This window comes from Bactrocera dorsalis, chromosome 5 (genome assembly GCF_023373825.1).
Source record: "Bactrocera dorsalis isolate Fly_Bdor chromosome 5, ASM2337382v1, whole genome shotgun sequence".
Classification (NCBI taxonomy): domain Eukaryota; kingdom Metazoa; phylum Arthropoda; class Insecta; order Diptera; family Tephritidae; genus Bactrocera; species Bactrocera dorsalis.
Genome location: NC_064307.1, coordinates 50,734,355 through 50,754,503, shown reverse-complemented (window position 1 = coordinate 50,754,503; position 20,149 = coordinate 50,734,355). Strand labels below are relative to the sequence as shown.

General features: G+C 37.3%; 1 protein-coding gene across 2 annotated transcripts in view; it reads left to right on the top strand.

Moving 5' to 3' along the window:
• The window catches only part of Comm (Protein commissureless), a 92,202-nt gene that overhangs the window by 48,460 nt on the left and 23,593 nt on the right, over positions 1 to 20,149 (top strand). The window contains exon 2 of one of the 2 annotated variants that reach the window (XM_011201906.4): positions 301 to 961. The exons of the other annotated variant lie outside the window; for it this stretch is intronic. Coding sequence (XP_011200208.2) covers positions 565 to 961 — 397 coding nt within the window. The 5' untranslated portion in view covers positions 301 to 564. The remainder of the gene's footprint in view (positions 1 to 300; positions 962 to 20,149) is intronic. 2 annotated transcript variants of the gene reach the window in all.

The window sequence follows — 20,149 nt, the reverse complement described above, 5'->3', positions numbered from 1 at the left end:
CTCTAGAGTATATCGGAGCACATGCACGCCGCTAGGGAAGCTCTTAGAATTGTTTTGATTTAAAATTATTAACCGAAATTATTAACATAAAAGTGTTAATAAAAATTTGAATGGAACACTTGCAAATTCGCGAGTGCGCACGCGTTCCCGCGCTTTCTCAACGAATCGCCGAACGCGCCGATCAGCGACGCATGCTGTGACGGAAACGGCGCTAATCACAAGGCAGATCAATGGCGGAGGCAAAAACTTTCAAAACTCTGTTAAAAGTTTGCTGTATTTTACACCTCTGCATATTTTCAGTTGCGACATGAAGCTGCGCGTATAAAGTCGATAAAACCGTTAAGAGCACTTTGCAAAGTAATCCTATCCAAAAACAATTAATGGAATTTAGTGATAATATTTACATTAAAACAACTTAAATAAAATATATTAAAAAATCAAAAACCAACAGCTTCTCTCAGCTACTGTGAACATCTGAACTACATAAATATATACATACATACCCACCTTATGTACACACGTATATAAATAAGTAAATAAGAAAGCAACAAAGAACACAACAGCATGTCCGAGCTGCAAGTTATCTCCACAAATTACACAACCACCTCCAAAGACACACTGGAGCTGTTCGAACTGCCACAGAATTATTCCGTACTCATTAATAAGTTAGAACGTCTGGCGCTAGGTCTGGACACAGCCTTGGGCAATCTCTCGTTGGATCGGAAAGAAATCGAAGTGGCTGTGGGCGGCTCAAACGAGTTTCTGGACCCGTTTAGTGGTCCAGCGGCGGGCGGTCATATACAGCCGCCCCGCAGTGCATACAGCCATCATGAGACCGAAATACCGTTAGTGGTGAGTGACATTTGGATCGGAGTCATACTGACGCTACTCATTGTATCGGTCATTTTCTTCATTTGTTCCTGCTTTCTGTACCACAAATTCCAAGAGTGGAAGAATTCATGTAAGTATGAATGCAATTCGTTTTTGAATGTTATTTAATTGGTTCAAACTGGTTTCACTCCTTGGCTATTAGAGATCTAAGCTAGTAACTTCTTGTTTATTATAAGTATTTCTCGCAAAATGTTGCAATAGAGTATAATAAGTTTAATGATCCAGTGATAGTGATATATGAATTGACTTCAACTCGTAATTTGACATTTGAGATAATCTCAATAGCAAACCGTGTCCAAAATATATACCATATTTGGTAGCATTATGTTAAAACTTACTGAGACATCCACAGATTCTTTGCTATTTGAGATGACTGGTTCAATTTCGCATTCGGATACTGATACATAGAAATATACATACGAGTATATATATTCATATGTAGGTATTGCTCTTATTATCTCAATTTTTATGCTCTTGAAACATGTTGCTACAGAGTAAAATAATTTTCTTCACCAAGCGTGATAGAGAGAAACAAGTTGAAATCCGGATGAGTGTCTTTCCGTCCATAAGCACTAAATTAAGATATAGAACTGCAACTTGGGATAAAGTATCGCAGTAGAAAAATACACCTGTGGGCTAAAAATTTTTAAAAAGAGGACGTGGCCCCACCACTAAAGTTACAACAACCAATTTCGCCTAACGCAAAATTATAAGAACTCCTGCCGATAGTGTAAAAATTGAGATGACAATCCCGCCCACTCCCCGTATTACGATACTCTTAGAAACTGCTAAACTATAACTAAAGAGACATTTAATTTAACTGCCGAGATTGTACGAGAGGGATTTATGCGATCCGGTGACAAAAGCGGACAGTGGTCCGGACATGAACACTTTTAGATAATGTCAAATAAGTATCTCAGGAACTTCTCGACCAAATACGACCATTTATGTAACATTCTTCTGACATTATTATGGTACAGTGTGAAAATGCACAGCAACGATTTCTCTTTCCCATATATTATAACATAATTTTATATATCATTTGATCTCTTCACTTTATGGTATATGCATAAATAAAGACGCAGTTAATATAACGAGATAAACCCTTGCTCGAATAGTGCCTTTGAAGTATATCATTTTATGACCAAATCCGACCGAAATCGTTCAAGCCCCTAAGGCCATTGGGGCTGCACATAGGGGATTTTTAACCAAAATATATATACATATTAAATGTATAATTGAAATTCATAAAAGAAAGGATTCCTGCTAATAGTATATCAGTGTGTCAAAAATGAGTGGAATCGGGTTAATACTTCCCTTGAGCCCCATATACCTAGTATAAAGATTTTCAAACCTCCGGGTGACTTCATATCGCATATATTGGCCAATAAGATAGTGTATTTTATTCGTAATAGTGTACCTTTGTGTCTATAATCGATTAAATTGGACGAAAACTTGACCTAGCCCTCTTAAAACTAATATCAGGATTTTCGAGCCTTGATAAAAACCTGGGACCATTTTATTAGCCTGTGGCTTATTAATTTTACTTCCAATATAAATCAAGATGATAGATAATTTTTTCACAAAATTTTTTAGTCAGAGTATAATATGGTCGGATACACCTGAACTTAGCATTTCTTTTTACTTAATTTAATTTCGGTAAAAAATTTAGTTTTTCGTCACAAATATGAAAACTCTTAAATATGGAAGAGCAACACATAGAGACTGCTAACCATGAAAGGATTTTAAATTCCGTTTTGTTTGACGGAGTTCAGAAACGTTTTTGAAATACCTTCTAATAAATTTAAGCCAGATAAACTTGTCTATCACATATACATACATATATAACATTATATAGCTGCAACAATTATCATTGGTGTTGAAGACCTTTGACAAATAGCGTTCAAATTTGACATCTCGCCAATTCTAAAGCAGTCTTATGGTCTCACGGACAGAATATCTAGAAACTAAACTTCTATAGTTTGTATTCGCGTAAGCACGATTAAATTTTTACATCTGCCAATATAAGTACTTAGCTAAAAATTTATTGCTTTATTATAAAATGAGGCTAATAATGTATGTAAATCTTAACAAATATACACACATTTATTCAAAACGAGGCTATAATATGAAATTATCAGATAGTTATAGCAATATTTAAATATACTTATTTACATATGTATATGGTTATATGGATATAGCTGTAAAAATGCAAATAAATCTCGATATTGTCACATCATTACCCCTATTACTTGAACATTCACTCTTAATTTGACACACCCACGGAGCTTAAGCGTTATTTAGTAGTGCAAATATATTAAATTTACTTACACTGTCGCACATATAAAATATCTAATGGGGTTTAAATTTTGCAGTCACCCATATTTGAATACAAATGGAGTTTTCAAATGTTATACATATGTAGTTCCCACTAAATGAACCAATAAAATGAATTCGACAAAAAGCTGATTCATAAATATATACATTCATATGTATATATACATATGTACATATATAACATTCGTTTAAAAAATGTATGAATAGAAACTAAAAAATAATGTATCAAAGGCCTGATATTTTCGATCTTTCCTGAAAAACTGTGCTAAAAAATGCTATATATAAGTACATATGTAAATAAATTTTCGGCTGGAGAGAGAAACAAATTTTCAAAATTTCAATTATTTGATTGACGCATAAATTTTGACCTGTTACTAAGAATTTTTAAAGAAACATAGGTTAATTTTTTACTGAATTATCCACTTTATATAAGTATAGGCTGTGATTGCTGTTCGAGTTGGATTATTTGCGACGTTAATCAATTTGTTATCGATTTTCCGATTCCACATATTTTGTAAAATAAATTCTTTATCTACCTAGTGCACAGTAATACATTGAGCTCTGGGGGGTTCGGAGTGAATGTAATTTTCCTGTGAAACAGACTCTAGGTCATCGGAAACGTTCTTGAGATTTTGAAAAAATTTCCATATCGCGGCTTGAGCCCCCAAAGTCTCGTCGTAAAATGTTATTTACCGAATATACAATATACTTACATGTCTCTGTGCATATATTTGTCTACAGATACTTATGTACATATGTGTATACGTTGTAAATTAGTAACGCATATTGTCACGTTGTTGTTTATCGTTCATTAGACTCAACTCGTAGTTGCTGGCGACCCATCATAATTGCCATTTTAATAACTGGATAAATAAACAGGCGTCGAACACAGATCGTGATAGTAATAATACGCTTAACTTACAAGCGGAACGTTGTAGTATTTCACTCTGTTTGCCGATGTATATAGTTGTTGTACAAATGTTCATATGTATGGCTTTGCTATTATCTGGCATCGTAAAAGCTGTAAATTAAAATTGGAGCAGCGACCCGCTAGTGCTTTACGAAATGGGAGGAGAGATACCGCAAGTAACAGTACACTTGTCTAAAAATCAATGTAACACTGACAAACCGAGACGTAAGAGCGTCTTATAACTATAGAACCTGTAGATAATTAATTTTCTAGGCGAAAGATGATTGTAAACAGACAATGCAATGCAAATAGCCGCAATTAGAATTTCATGCCTGGCAATGCTCAGTGTGTCGATGCAATCATACTTGCATGAGTGCACACACATCCCTGTACGCGGAAGGCTAATGTGAGCGCTCGGATTTGTTTTGATTGCTGCAGTGGCACTTGAAAGTTTCTACGAATCTAAGTAAAGGGTGAGAGTAAGGTAATTTCGCCTGAACACCCATAAACATATACAACTACATGGGTGTACATACAAAGATACGTACATAAATGTGTAGGTATTTGTAGTTTTATCAGAGCAATCACTTTTGCGTCAATATTGCAATAAAAATATTTAACCTAACTAAGCTGAAGTGAATTGTCTGTCTGTCAGTGCGTCTGCCGGTCTCCAGCACTTGGCACTTGACGAATTGTCATGCATGTGCGCCTTTATCAAAGTGAGAATTAAGCCAGTCAGCGCGGCAACGAAGCATACATTCATTCTTGCATATGTATATATGTACATATGTATGTGAGTGCGAATCTCAGCGTACTCTTGGTGTACGAAATTTAACAAACGCAAATGGAATTTCTTTTCGTACTCGTACATTAAATCAAAGTTTACACTTTAAATAAAAATTTTGATTACCAACAATACCGCTACACACACACACCCACATTCGCCTATACATTTGCCTAGATTGAAGTATTTTTCCATGATAAACACAATTAGCTGCTTATTTCTATTTTAGTCGCAATTCGAAAACATTCCATTATGAATTTTTTTCCATACCTACAAAACTATCGGTAAGACTTTGAAATATAATATAATATAATATAATATATAGAAAATATATAATATATAATATACATATAATATAATTTTAGTACGTGCCAAATTTTTCACATTCCTTTGTGATAGTGCAAAAATGTGCGAAATCGGACTGCAGCCACGCACAATAAAAATTTTTAAATTTTATTTAATTATTTCACTTTCCGGTACAACAATCAAGAAGGTATTAATATAACGGAATAAAACCTAGCGCGTACAATGCCTTTAGAGTATGCCACTTTATGACCAAAAATTGTCCAAATCTCACAGAAACTGTTCAAGCGCGAACCTATTTGAATTTTGGCTGAAAATGTCGATCAAAGTATGGCTATACAATTGAAATTCAGATAAAATCCTTTCCTGATAATAGTATCTCTGTGTGAGTTGAATAGTGTCAATACTTCCCCCATATACCTCATATACAAATTTTTCAGCTTCAGGATAACTATATGCCACATATAGCGACCAATATGTGAGTTATCGCAATGAAAATTACAGAATGAGTTTTACTCTGAACAGTTTATCTTTGTGCCTGAAATAGATACAATTGGGCGAAAATTTGACCTAGCCCCCATATAACTATTACCAGGATTTTCGAACACCCAGCTGAATTTGCTCCGTATGATTGTATGTATGTGACTTAATGAAACCGAGGGAACATTTTTAGTTTGTGGCCTAATAATAGTTAATAGCTAAAATCGATTCGATACTACCCCATCTCCCACATAGTATGTACATATAATGACTTTTGTTTTTCAACAAACCTTATATGTCAATCAACGCCTAATATGTCAATCAACGTATGAGTAATATATACGTACACATTACAGTGATTCAAAGAAAAAATTTTTTTTTCGTTTGGGACTCGGAAAAATAGGTTCCTAGACACCTCTAAGAAAACCTCTCCAAAAACCTATGAGTTTCCTCATTCATAATGATTTTTTTCATTGAGTTATAAAATTCATAAGAAATAAAAAATTTTCCCAAAAATAATCAAACTTTAACTCTCAATATCTTTTAAACAGTTGGGTTTACGAAAAAATCATAGGAGACCTTCTTTTAGAGCATTCAATTTCCTACAAAATCTAAGGAACACGATATTTTTTCAAGTAGCTAGAAGCGAGATATAATTTTTTCTATCTGATAATAAGAAAAAATAGAAAACTGTAAGTAGGAGGACCTTCCCGTTACAATTAAGAACTCATGCTTTTAGAGGCTTTCTCAGAGGTGCCTAGGAACCTATTTTTCCGAGTACCAAACGAAAAAAAATTTTTTTTTGAATCACCATAATATACATAGACATGTACACGTATATATACACATACAATTGCTTGGATTCTGATCGTCTGGATGACGTTTCACACCTTAAAGTATTGCCTTGGCTTTGATTCCTTGAAGATCTAAGAGCTAAAAAGGTTCGGTTGCACCCGAACATAGCCCTTACTTACTTATCTTATTTCACTTCATAATCGGTACACTTTCTTTTTAATTTCTTTCTCGTTGTGAGTTGAAAAATATACTGATATTCATTTAACTTATATATAAGTGAGCAATTAATTCCAAATTAGTTAATTTTAGCACAATATCGAATTCTGACACTTTATTTTACTATCATCTCAATTAATCTTGTCAAGAACACTTTAATTTACTTCACTTCTTGCCCCCGTAATGAATTATTTTGTTTACAAGCATGTGAGTTTAATTCAATTTATTAGCATGTGATTTATTATTAGCGATTTTGGCATGCACGAAATTCTGAGAGGCACTCGAAGCGTGGCAGTCGCATTTCCTTTTCAGTTGTATACTCTCTCTGAGTCTGAAATTGATATGAATTAGGGTTCCCAATTTCTTGCTCACGAAATCTACGGAAGTTTCCGATTTTCCATGCTATAATTGGAACAGTTCAAGCAATTCAAGCAATTTAGAGTTGGAAGAATAAAAAATGTAATCAAAGAGTCAAACTTTTAAGAGTACTCTCATATTTTCCATTAAATAGCGATTATTTTTAAAACATCGTATATTTTTTGGCTCATAAATCTCTGCAGATTAAATTTTTTTAATGTTGATTTGATTGTTAGAGAAAATTGTGGGTTTTAAACCCATTGTAAATCAAATATTCTCCAGCTCTATATAATAGACGCCAACACCGTAAATCACTGATATCGCTTGAATACTGATTTCCTTTGATAATCTATTTGAAGATGATTGACATATTATGGAACAGCGTGATAAAAATGGACATTTTCGATAAGAAAGTTGACTTATTACGAAAGAGCTAATTTATATCGATTAATTTGCATTAAAAAGTAAACAAATACAAAAGTAACTGAAGCACACTTATTTCTCGCTATTTCATTAAATCCCAATTTACATAATATACTATACCCATGTAGTGAGGTAGTATCGAAATTTCTAACGAGATATTCTTCTTCTTCTTTACTGGCGTAGACACCGCTTACGCGATTATAGCCGAGTCAACAATAGCGCGCCAGTCGTTTCTTCTCTTCGCTACGTGGCGCCAATTGGATATTCCAAGCGAAGCCAGGTCCTTCTCCACTTGGTCTTTCCAACGGAGTGGAGGTCTTCCTCTTCCTCTGCTTCCCGCGGCGGGTACTGCGTCGAATACTTTCAGAGCTGGAGTGTTTTCATCCATCCGGACAACATGACCTAGCCAGCGTAGCCGCTGTCTTTTAATTCGCTGAACTATGTCAATGTCGTCGTATATCTCGTACAGCTCATCGTTCCATCGAATGCGATATTCGCCGTGGCCAACGCGCAAAGGACCATAAATCTTTCGCAGAACTTTTCTCTCGAAAACTCGCAACGTCGACTCATCTGTTGTTGACATCGTCCAGGCCTCTGCACCATATAGCAGGACGGGAATTATGAGTGACTTATAGAGTTTGGTTTTTGTTTGTCGAGAGAGGACTTTGCTTCTCAATTGCCTACTTAGTCCGAAGTAGCACCTGTTGGCAAGAGTTATCCTGCGTTGGATTTCTAGGCTGACATTGTTGGTGGAGTTTACGCTGGTTCCAAGATAGACGAAATTATCTACAACTTCAAAGTTATGACTGTCAACAGTGACGTGAGTGCCAAGTCGCGAGTGCGACAACTGTTTGTTTGGTGACAGGAGATATTTCGTCTTGCCCTCGTTCACTGCCAGACCCATTTCTTTTGCTTCCTTGCCCAGTCTGGAGAAAGCAGAACTAACGGCGCGGGTGTTGAGGCCGATGATATCAATATCATCGGCATACGCCAACAGTTGTTCACTCTTATAGAAGATGGTACCTTCTCTGTTGAGTTCTGCAGCTCGAACTATTTTCGCCAGAAGCAGGTTGAAAAAGTCGCACGATAGGGAATCACCTTGTCTAAGACCTCGTTTGGTACCGAACGGCTCGGAGAGGTCCTTCCCGATCCTGACGGAGCTTTTCGTGTTGCCCAACGTCAGATTACACAGCCGTATTAGTTTTGCGGGGATACCAAATTCAGACATCGCGGCATAAAGGCAGCTCCTTTTCGTGCTGTCGAAAGCAGCTTTGAAATCGACGAATAGGTGGTGAATGTCGATTCTCCTTTCACGGGCCTTTTCCAAGATTAGGCGCATGGTGAATATCTGGTCGGTTGTTGATTTACCAGGTCTGAAGCCACACTGATAAGGTCCAATAAGCTTGTTGACGGTGGGCTTTAATCTTTCACACAATATGCTTATCCCACGGTAGTTGGCGCAGATTGTGGGGTCTCCTTTTTCATTGATTGGGCATAGCACACTTAAACTCCAATCGTTGGGCATACATTCGTCCGACCATATTCTAAAAAGTAGCTGAGGCATGCTCCTTATCTATTCTTTGCCGGCGTTTTTGAATAGCTCGGCCGGCAATCCGTCGGCCCCTGCCGCTTTGTTGTTCTTCAGCAGGGCTATTGCTATTCGAACTTCTTCATGGTCGGGCATTGGAACGTCTGCTCCATCGTCATCGATTGGGGTATCGGGTTCGCCTTCTCCTGGTGTTGTGCGTTCACTGCCATTCAGTAGGCTGGAGAAGTTTTCCCTCCATAATTTAAGTATGCTCTGGGCAACGGTGGCTAGATCACCTTGGGGGGTTCTACAAGAGTATGCTCCGGTCTTGAAAACTTCTGTAAGCCGCCGCATCTTTTCGTAGAATTTTCGAGCATTACCCCTGTCGGCCAGCTTATCGAGCTGTTCGTACTCACGCAGTTCGGCCTCTTTCTGTTTCTGTCTACAGATGCGTCTCGCTTTCCTCTTCAACTCTTGCTATCTATCGTATCCCGCACGTGTTGTAGTCGATCGTAACGTTGCGAGGTAGGCAGCCTGTTTAACGAGATATTACTTTTTTATTTATTTTGTTTTTAATCTTTGGTTGAAGCAGAAATTATTCAATAATGTTCAAAACTCTGATTGAGGATAGTTTCAGACCAAAGTAGTATAACCTTTTCACTCCATATAGTAAATGACTTTCATTCGGTTTTCATATTTTAATTATAATCATATTATTATTAAGATAAGACCTGTGATAAAGGTGTCTTTACATAATTCACTTAATATTTATACCAAAGTAAGAATAACAAGAACACTCTTTTACTTGGGTTAATGTTGCACTCAAAAGCGCAAAGAATGCTTCACTATTTTCGGAATCTTAATTAATGCAGACTTATATCTTCAAAGGTTCTATTTGAAGACATAAATGGTTTTCGATGTATAAATTAAAACTACTTTAGAAAAACTACTGAATGGTTCGTATTTTTGTACATTCTGTACCGATGTAAATTGTTACGTATACGCCATGGGTACAAACACACGTATAATGTCTAATGACTTGAGCTACGAATATTTAAAATGCAATATCATTGCACCAGGTGTGTTTAGAAGATAATAGGAATTCTAAAGTTTAAAATTTCGCGGGTTTGTCAATTTTTTTTTTTATTATGTTGATATATGGTATAGCATTGGCGGATTCAGAAGAGGAAATCTATTCAGACACGAAAAAAATGGCGGCAGAACTGAAAGTTGACGAAGAAAAACCAAGAATCTGCGGTCAACAAACAAAACGCGAATATTTTTGCATGAGAACTTGTGAAAAATACAACAGGGTCTCAGTGTACATTCCTCTGTTGGATACAAGCGGCTAAAATTTGAAGATGCGCTTTTCTAAAGAAATATTGGATGGATTTCAATTAAGTTTGCTGCGACCAGAAAAAGAAATGAAAAATCTTATTGACTGCTTGATAGTTATATTCAAAGGACTTTTGGATAATGACAACGTCGGGCGACGTTTGAAGCTCAAATGTAAACTTGATTACTGACACTGCCATCGGAGGCAGAAAGTCAGAATACAACAAGTTACCAACTACTGCATTGGAAATATTGAAGAACTGCGATATAGAACTAAGTATATCCCAGTTTTATTCGCATATTCTGCACACTTCCTGTGACAAATGCGAGCTCTGAACGCTATTTTTCGACATTTCGCCGCATGAAAGCATGGCTGAGAACAAACATGCTTCAAAACAAATTAATTGGCCTGCCATTGCTGCACACGTATCATGACATTGAAGTCACTGCAGAAGAAGTTCTCGAAAGATTCTCAAAACCTGGCACACATCCTTTTGTTTTGTGAAATTTTTCTATTCAATACACGAACTGACTATAGTATTATACATTGCATTAAAATATGTCACTGTCAATTTATTAGAATTTGATGTTAAAAGATTGATTTGAAATTTTCCAGCCTCTAATGTTAGGCGTGAATTTATATGATTTTTTGTTCGTTAAAATCTCCCACTTCGTGGCTTATTCTTGGCCAAAACCAATACTGTAGAAATATCCAGCCACCACATTTGCCAGGCATGACTCCGTGTTACCTTTTCCTAATTTCAAAGATAAAGAGAACCTTAAGGGCTTTACAAGCATATCAAATTATAAAAATATAGTTTGAGAAGCGTGGCAACGATTGAAAGAAGCACTAACATACAAAGAGCATTCCAAAGTAAACAGGACATCTATATGTCGACTGGTGCGTTAGAATCTGCTATCTTTATCGATTGTCCAGTGAGAATTTCATGACATTTCATCGATTAGAAGTGAAGTTATTGCATTTTAGTTGTCAGTATGTTTGTGTTATCGGAGCGAAAATGAGCTTCGAACACAGAGCCAACATTAAATTTTGTTTTAAAATTGGTAAAACTTTTACCGAAACGTTTCAATTGATGAAACAAGTTTATGCCTAGCCCGTAGCAGAGTGGTTTCAACGTTTTCAAAACGGCCAATCAAAATCCGTGATCACCGGAAGTTCCATCGAAACTGTGCGTGAATTCATCAAGAATCAGCCGAAATCGTCATTGAAATTCATGGAAATGGAATTAAACATTTTCAAAACATCGCTTTATCGCATTTTGACCGAACATTTGGGCTTACGAAAGGTATGTGCACGGTTTGTTCCGCACAAATCGACTGACGACTTTGACCAAAAATCACATTTTAACCGTTAACCACTCCCCGTATTCATCTGATATGGCAACGTGCGACTTCTTCCTTTTCGGAAAAATGCATTTGCCCTTGAAAGGAAAGCGTTATGCAGACGTAGAGGCCATTAAAAAGGCATGCACCGGCACACTGAAGGCCATACCGGTAACCGATATATAAAATATAATTAATTTTATTTGTATTATCGAGTACGATATGTATATTTTTAGTTAGCTCCTTTATGTCCTTAAAATACTCTCGTAGTATTTTAAATCAGTGAAAGAAGTATTTACACAGATTTGTGCTGTCACTTCAGTGGTTTTAAATTTTTTTTGTTATACAATTTTTGGTTATGTGGAAAATAATTATAAAACGTCAAAGTCCTTAGTGAACTATACTAAAAATTAGTAAGAGCTTTATTAACTTTTCATAGGTCACCAGCATTAATACGGGAAATTTGTGGACAACTCAAAAATTTTTAAAACCCTTAGACTCAAGTCTGCTACGAAGTGAAATATGTATGTATATGAACAAAAACTCGTAGATGAGCAGTATCCATAATGGGAGATTATTCCCTCTCGTTTGAAATCAAGAGTGTATCTTCAAAAAGATAGAGAATTTTTTTTGTTAAGAAAATTATTTGAATAGGTAGGCCGATGAGACTCAATCTCGTCTAGTTTTGCACAATCTTGCGAAAATATACTTATTTATATATTTTATGTACTACTATTACTCTGAAGCTATGACAATGCAAATTTTACACTTATAATTTGGGGTTTCATGTAGTATAATAAAGTTATAAGTTATAACGAATCGAAAACATATCGGTGAGAATTGTTATGTCGTAAACTCATTTTTGTATGTAATCCAACAAAAAATTTGTCAAACAAGTATAAAAGTTGATGACTTTATGATTTTACGATGGGCAAGTGGACAAATTATGAGTCCTGTAAATATATTATACACAGCTGTATGTATGTACACATTTGTAACGCAACAGAACGTCCTATCTCACCCCGCAGTAGTTGCAATTAATTTAATTAGCTCGCGTCATTAAAATAGCCGCTCAGCCAAGCGTTGGATTGACTGATTAAATCACTGAGCATTCATGTTCCTATGAATTTGGCGCAATCGGTGCATTCGAGTGCACAGTTTATCATTGGCAGGAATAAATCCGACGCATTACACTGACGATTCCATGGAAGATTGACTGGCTCAATAAAGTGAGCAATATTCGCTGGCCACCATCTCCACTATCGCCAGCCAATTTTTATTATTCAACTTAAATTCCCAATGCATCCAATATGTGCACCATGTGTTGCATGCGTCAAAAAGTATCTGTAATTTTCAATTCTTTACAATCGAGTGCACTGCTGTTTACCCCGTACCACGTTGGACCATAAGGCGCCATGATCATTATGGATTTCAATTAATTCATGCTTTCCGCAGTTCTCGCCTTTGTCTCGTTCATTACATTTATGGATGCATTTTATTTACATACAGACACACAGTTGTGTATGTGTTGTATTGTACGACAAATTAATCTTAATATATTTATGTTCGAATACAAATTGGTTGGCTGTTAGCAATTATGAATGTCTAGTCCATTTATTGATGATTCTACAAGGTTCCGAATCAATTATGAAATCAGTTCAAAACGGAAGGTATTTAACTGATTGCAATGAGCTTAACTTGCTTGCATGAAAAACAAAAAAAAAATAATTAATTATGGAATCCAATTCCACTCTTTCCCTAGAGGTATGCCCTCAATAAAGCCTAAGAGCAACTAATAACTGATAAGATAACAAGGCCTTAACTTTTGATAATTTTTAGAGGGGCCGACCTTTCAAAAAGAACTAAGAAAATAACTATGGAACAAATGTTTAATAGTTGGATCAATTAATTAAGACATTGTTGTAAAGCTACCACCCCATTCTTATAAAATAGTATCCCCAAATCCTTTAAATAAATTACCAGCTGTTCTTCCCATGCTTTAACAATTTTTTGGACGCTTCTAAATTAACGGGATCTGCTTCTTCTTCTTCTTTACTGGCGTAGATACCGCTTACGCGATTATAGCCGAGCGCCAGTCGTTTCTTCTCTTCGCTACGTGGCGCCAATTGGATATTCCAAGCGAAGCCAGGCCCTTCTCCACCTGGTCCTTCCAACGGAGTGGAGGTCTTTCTCTTTCTCTGCTTCCCCCGGTGGGTACTGCGTCGAATACTTTCAGAGCTGGAGTGTTTTCGTCCATTCAGACAACATGACCTAGCCAGCGTAGCCGCTGTCTTTTAATTCGCTGCACTATGTCAATGTCGTCGTATATCTCGTACAGCTCATCGTTCCATCGAATGCGATATTCGCCGTGGCCAATGCGCAAAGGACCATAAATCTTTCGCAGAACTTTACCCTCGAAAACTCGCAACGTCGACTCATCGGTTGTTGTCATCGTCCAAGCCTCTGCACCATATAGCAGAACAGGAATTATGAGTGACTTATAGAGTTTGGTTTTTGTTCGTCGAGAGAGGACTTAATTTCTCAATTGCCTACTCAGTCCGAAGTAGCGCCGGTTGCAAAAGTTGTTCTGCGTTGGATTTCGGGGCTGACATTGTTGCTGCTGTTAATGCTGTTTCCAAAATAAACGAAATTATCTACGATTTAGAAGTTATGACTGTCAACAGAGGCGTGAGAGCCACATCGCGAGTGCGACGACTGTTTGTTTGGTGATAGCAGATATTTCGTATTGCACTCGTTCACTACCAGACCCTTTTGCTTCGCTTCCTTTTACTATCTGGAGAAAGCAGAACTAACAGCGTGGGTGTTGAGGCCGACGATATCAATATCTGTGACGTGCGTTTTTTGCTGCAAAGAGGCGGGTGCGAATTTTGACTGCAACAATATAGTGGTCCGAGTCGATGTTAGGACCTCGGAGCGCACGCACATCTAAAACACTAGAGACGTGTCTTCCGTCTATGACAACATGATCGATCTGGTTGGTGGTTTTTCGATCCGGAGACAGCCAGGTAGCTTGATGTATCTTCTTATGCTGGAATGTAGTACTACAGATAACCATATTTCGGGCCCCGGCGAAGTCGATCAGCCTCAATTCATTTGGGGATGTTTCCTCGTGGAGGCTGAATTTACCCACCGTAGTGCCAAAAATACCTTCTTTGCCTTGGCATTAAAGTCGCCAAACAAGATTTTGACATCGTGGCAGGGGCATCTCTCATAAGTGCGCTCCAAGCACTCATAAAAGGCATCTTTGGTCACATCGTCCTTCTCTTCCGTCGGGGCGTGGGCGCAAATCAGCAATATGTTGTAGAACCTCGCTTTGATGCGGATTGTGGCTAGATGTTCATTCACCGGAGTGAATGATAGTACTCGGCGACGGAGTCTCTCTCCCACCACGAATCCCACACCAAATTTGCGCTCCTTTATATGGCCGCTGTAGTAAATGCCACAAGGACCTACTCGTATCTGTCCTTGTCCCGTCCATCTCATTTCTTGGACGGCGGTGATGTCAGCCTTTATCTTTACGAGGACATCTACCAGCTGGGCAGCGGCACCTTCCCAATTAAGGGACCGGACATTCCAGGTGCATGCCCTCAAATCATAGTCCTTATTTCGTTTGCCATGGTCGTCATCAAAAGGGGGGTCTCTCATCCGAGGCTGTTGGTGGTTTTTCATTGGGGGTGTTTTTTACGTGGCGGGTCCCAAACCCAGCGCACAACCCTATGCAGGGGATGTTTCGCCTTCTCACTTTAGCTCGCCTTCAAACGGATGTTCTTAGGCTACCCAGAGGATACTTGGTCAAAGACCGGAAGTCGTGAGCTGCTTGAGTCATATGTAAAAGAATCGTTTCTGGCCACTCCCAAGTGAATGGCGATCAGAGAACTTTCCTCACTAGCGTGAACTTCTACACATGACTCAATCCTCCGGTCGCACCTGGTGCGTCCTGAAAAAAAACCCCTTGTTCAGCAGCAAATAATTTGCAGTAAAATAATATTGTGATTATAAATTATGTTTTAAGCTCTTTCAATTTGGATCAAATTGTATATAATGTGCAAATCAAATTTAGAATTGATTCAGTACTTTAGGAATTTTTATATGTAAAGATTGTAATATTAAATTTTTTGCTGTCTTTGATTCTTCATTTTACTATAATCCATTTTGGGTCCTACTCTCTTTTAAAAAAAATTTTGTTGTGAGCTCGATAAAAGAATTTATTTTAACAGTATAATAGCCAATTCGTAGCGATCTGTTATGTATCGTTTTTAATTAAGCGATTAGGGCAGCCACATTTCCCAGTGAGCTCACGGCTTAGTTTGTATACTTCACTTACATAAGTTGGTCTTACGAGCGGCATTTTCTGCTTCACACGCTTTGCTATTGGAAAAGTTTCACTTATCAGCGCAGCAGACTGCTTAACTACTTTTTGATGTAATCTGTATTGACTATCATTCATGATTTTAAAGAGCGTCTACGTGAGGTGGCTCGTGAACGTTGACTTTTACTCTACGATCTATGATATTGATCCGCTTTTCCAGGAATGTTTCTTTTTTTTTGGTCCAATTTGAGCCTTGATTCGCACACATCGAGGAAAGGTAACTTTACGTTGCACCAAAGAATGTTCACATCTTGAGTCGTGCTGTTATTTAGTTGCATATGAATTTTGAGGAACTTAACATATCTAGAATAGGTAGCCAAATATTTCAACTCGTCGGTATTAAAGCGCTGTCTATTTATTATATTTCATTTTTGGCAAATTCTATAACTTATATTCTTGTTTTTAATATAGTCATAGTCATACATAGATCTGTCAATTCGATTTCCTGTGCTTAAACACATTTCCAATGGCATAAGCTGCATTGGTGTTTCGATTAAAGACAACATGTTAAAAAGTTAAATTGTACCTAGGCTAAATGAAGTTTAAAACCCCTCTAAGTTTTTTTAGTCGGTATCATCGATATTAACTGAACCAGTCAAAAAGAATTTTGGTTTATGTGCTGTCAATCAAATTTTCTCGTTATTAAGATATTAAGTTAGGTTCCTCGGGCTGACTTCCACGCCGTACATAGACCAACTGGTCCTTTGTAATGTCAGATGGGCGTGTATTAATACGAGCTGAAGATTACATGGTGCAGGACGTCAACGATTGTTACGAAGTTTAGTATAGTTTAAATATCTAATTCTGATTCTTCATTCAGTCACTTGAACTGTGAAGCTCCTTAGATATCTTAGCCTAGTTCTAGATAAAGACATAAGCAGAGAAGATGCTCGGGTGTCTATCTCATACCTACTTCTCTGCACTTTCTACATGTGATCGTTAGTCATGCCCATACTGCTCGATTGTGCTGCCAGTAGGTTGTGTCCTGTGACTAGGCCAAGAACCGTCTAATAGGCTTTTCGAGATCGCACATGATTTTGACGTTTCTGCATTCTCTCCTAAAGCATTCCATCTCACCTTGAACCATCCTCCTACAATCTTCCGTAGGCACATCGGGATTTTGCCTTTGAAGGAGACGCAGTGCATCTCCCGTACGAGGTGTAAGCATCTTTACTTTCGGAATGGTCTGGATACAGATCCGGTTCACTAACGCGAGGGCGACCCCTCATTACCTTGAAGCTTTATCGCAGAGAGGCGTCGTCCTTACACTTGAGGATTTTGATTCCGTTCAGCCAGCCCTCACCATCAAGGAACGCATATAACAACTTCTCCTGTGTAATTTGCCCCAGGGGGTTGAGCGTCTCGATTAAGTGTATCTTGGCTACCTTAATAGCCGATGCAGCCGCCCTGAAGGTTGACAGTGCCTCCCAGCGTTTTATATGTACCGCCAAATAGCAATACATATTTTCGAGGCGGTTCCTCCTGTTCAGTCATTTGTGTTTTATTGACTGCCCTGGAATATGGTGTTCATAATATTTAAAAGCAGATTTTCTGACAGTCATTAACATTGTGGATTGCTTCAGTCCAAATTTAAAACTTCTTGATAACTAGCGTAAGCAAGGAACGAGAGTGTTCGTGGTAATGCTTTTTCATCTCATTTAGTATAAAATAAAAACCAGATTTAAACGAAAGTAACTTATGAATAAGCAATAAACATTTTAAATGCCAATCAAACTGGAAATTCCAATGGATTTGAGTATTCATCAAGACTTAAAATAAATCAAAACTAAAGTCTAATTTAATTATTATTCACCATCATGAGCAAAAACTAAATTGAATTTTTATGGTTTTTTGTTTACAAGTTTTCAGCAGTGTGATTATCTGTCAAATCTTCTTTTTTTTAAGTTGGCAACACCAAAGTAACCTCGACTAAAAGTAGTTTATGTTCCTAATACCAAAAAGGAGTTGGTTTGGACTGAAGTTGAATTGTTTCAGCTTCAATTGGAGTTGAAGACCGTAATAGAGGTATAATTAAGGTATACAACTAATTAAAAATATTGCTATTATTTAGTTAGTAAATTGATTGCAAAATCTAAAGTTAGAAAACCAATTCCATCCCTATTTAAAATGCTAAATTGATGACCGCGTTTAAGTTGCTGGACTCCAGCTCTTTTAAATGCTATTTTGAATTCCGCAAAGTTCCCGCCAAACGAGCAGCAAACAAAGCAAAGCTAGCCAATATGGCAAGAAGCAAGGCAAAACAAAGACCACTGGAATTTGGCTGGGAGATGAATGTGTGAAAAAGAGCGCAAACCTGTCTGAGTGCCATTTGAATTTTCAAAAGAATGAATGAGCGCGCAAATACGTTCCACAAACGAATAAGGCTAGGTAGTAATGCGAATAACACAAGCGACGACGCAAGCAATCGAAGCAAGAAGAAGAACAAAAGCAGATTAAACAAAACCAATGGTCAAAGTTAACGACCGCAAAGAATGTACAATAATAAAAAAAACACGGTAAATGAAAGAAGCAGTTGAGGCACAAATTCGCGAATACATACATATGTACATACAAACATTTATACTCTATATGCAAACACGTATGTCTAGAATAAATGTATGTATGTTTGTTTGTATATTTGTTTGCATGTGTGCATGTTCAAGAACGCGACTTATGGCTCAAGCTGGTTTTTGAGAATTCTACGAGAAAAGTCAGCGAAGTGAGCTAATTTTGAAGCCACTGATGAAATGGCAGCGGAGATTGCGTTGCTTTCACAAATCACAAATACATACAGACACAAAGGTATGTTGTATTTGCAAAAAAAAACATGTTGACTGGTCTGGCACCTGATCAGAAGCACATCTCTATCTTTTACGTCCACATTCAAATATACTTACATGTGTACAAAGTGGATAAGGCAACAACGGCAGTCGCGACTCGTCGCCAACGCGCTGACGAACGGCACTGTCGTCAGGGCGTATACGCGATGTTTTTCTTCAAACACACTCACGCGCGCATACACATACATTTGCCGTTATTTGCGCGTTCCACTTCATTTCACAGTTGTTTGTGACTTTCGCCGTTTCCTCTACACCTCATTCGCTTTCAATTAGCCTACTGCTTTTCGTTTTTCTCACTCTCATAAGCTCGTTTGCATTAATTGCGTTTTAGTTCGCAACACAACAAGCAAATACATGTATGAACATGTATGTATACATTTCAAGCGCGAGTCCATTACCAAACACACACGCGCAAGCGACAAGTGAAAACAAACAGCGACACCTTGGAGTAGCCTCTAGCCAATTGGCAGCCGCACAACACGACGTATGCGCAACTTGAACTGTATTATGTACTGTGCTTTGGGTACCTCTGAGGTCTGGTGAAGAAGAAGCGCTGCTTGAGTAGCACTCGAGTTCTAAGTGTCACTATCTTGCACTGTGCGCTTTGTTTACTCATTTCGTTGCTTTCTTTCGTTTTTGGAGTATTTTTCATACTTTGTTGTTTTTGTTCAAAATCAAAAATTCAATATGCAATGATTTGTATACATACATAGATGTGTGAGTTTATGAGTGCGTGGAAGTGATGTCATTTAATGCCTACGCAATTATAAACACCCAAACTGCCAAATGTCTCATTGCCTGGCAGAAAGCTGTACATATGTTTGTATATATGTACATAGAAATACATATACATATGTACATATACATATATGTACATACATATGTCATACATTTATAATTATGTGATAGATTTACATACATATGTACATACATACATATGAATACTATATGAGTATATAAGCTGTCTGCTGTTGTTTTTAAATACATATTTGTATACATACATATGTAACTCGCTGATACCAAAGAATAAGTTTGTTTGCTTTTAAATTCCTCAGCACAGCAGTTTTCGTATGAGCAACGCTTGCATAATTTTCGCAAAATATAGAAAATATGCTTTAAGAATTGTTATTTTGCAACTACTTAGCGAAAAGGTAGAGCAATGAAAGCGAAATTAATGCATGCATATTTTTTTTTTGGCTCGATTAAATTGCCTCTG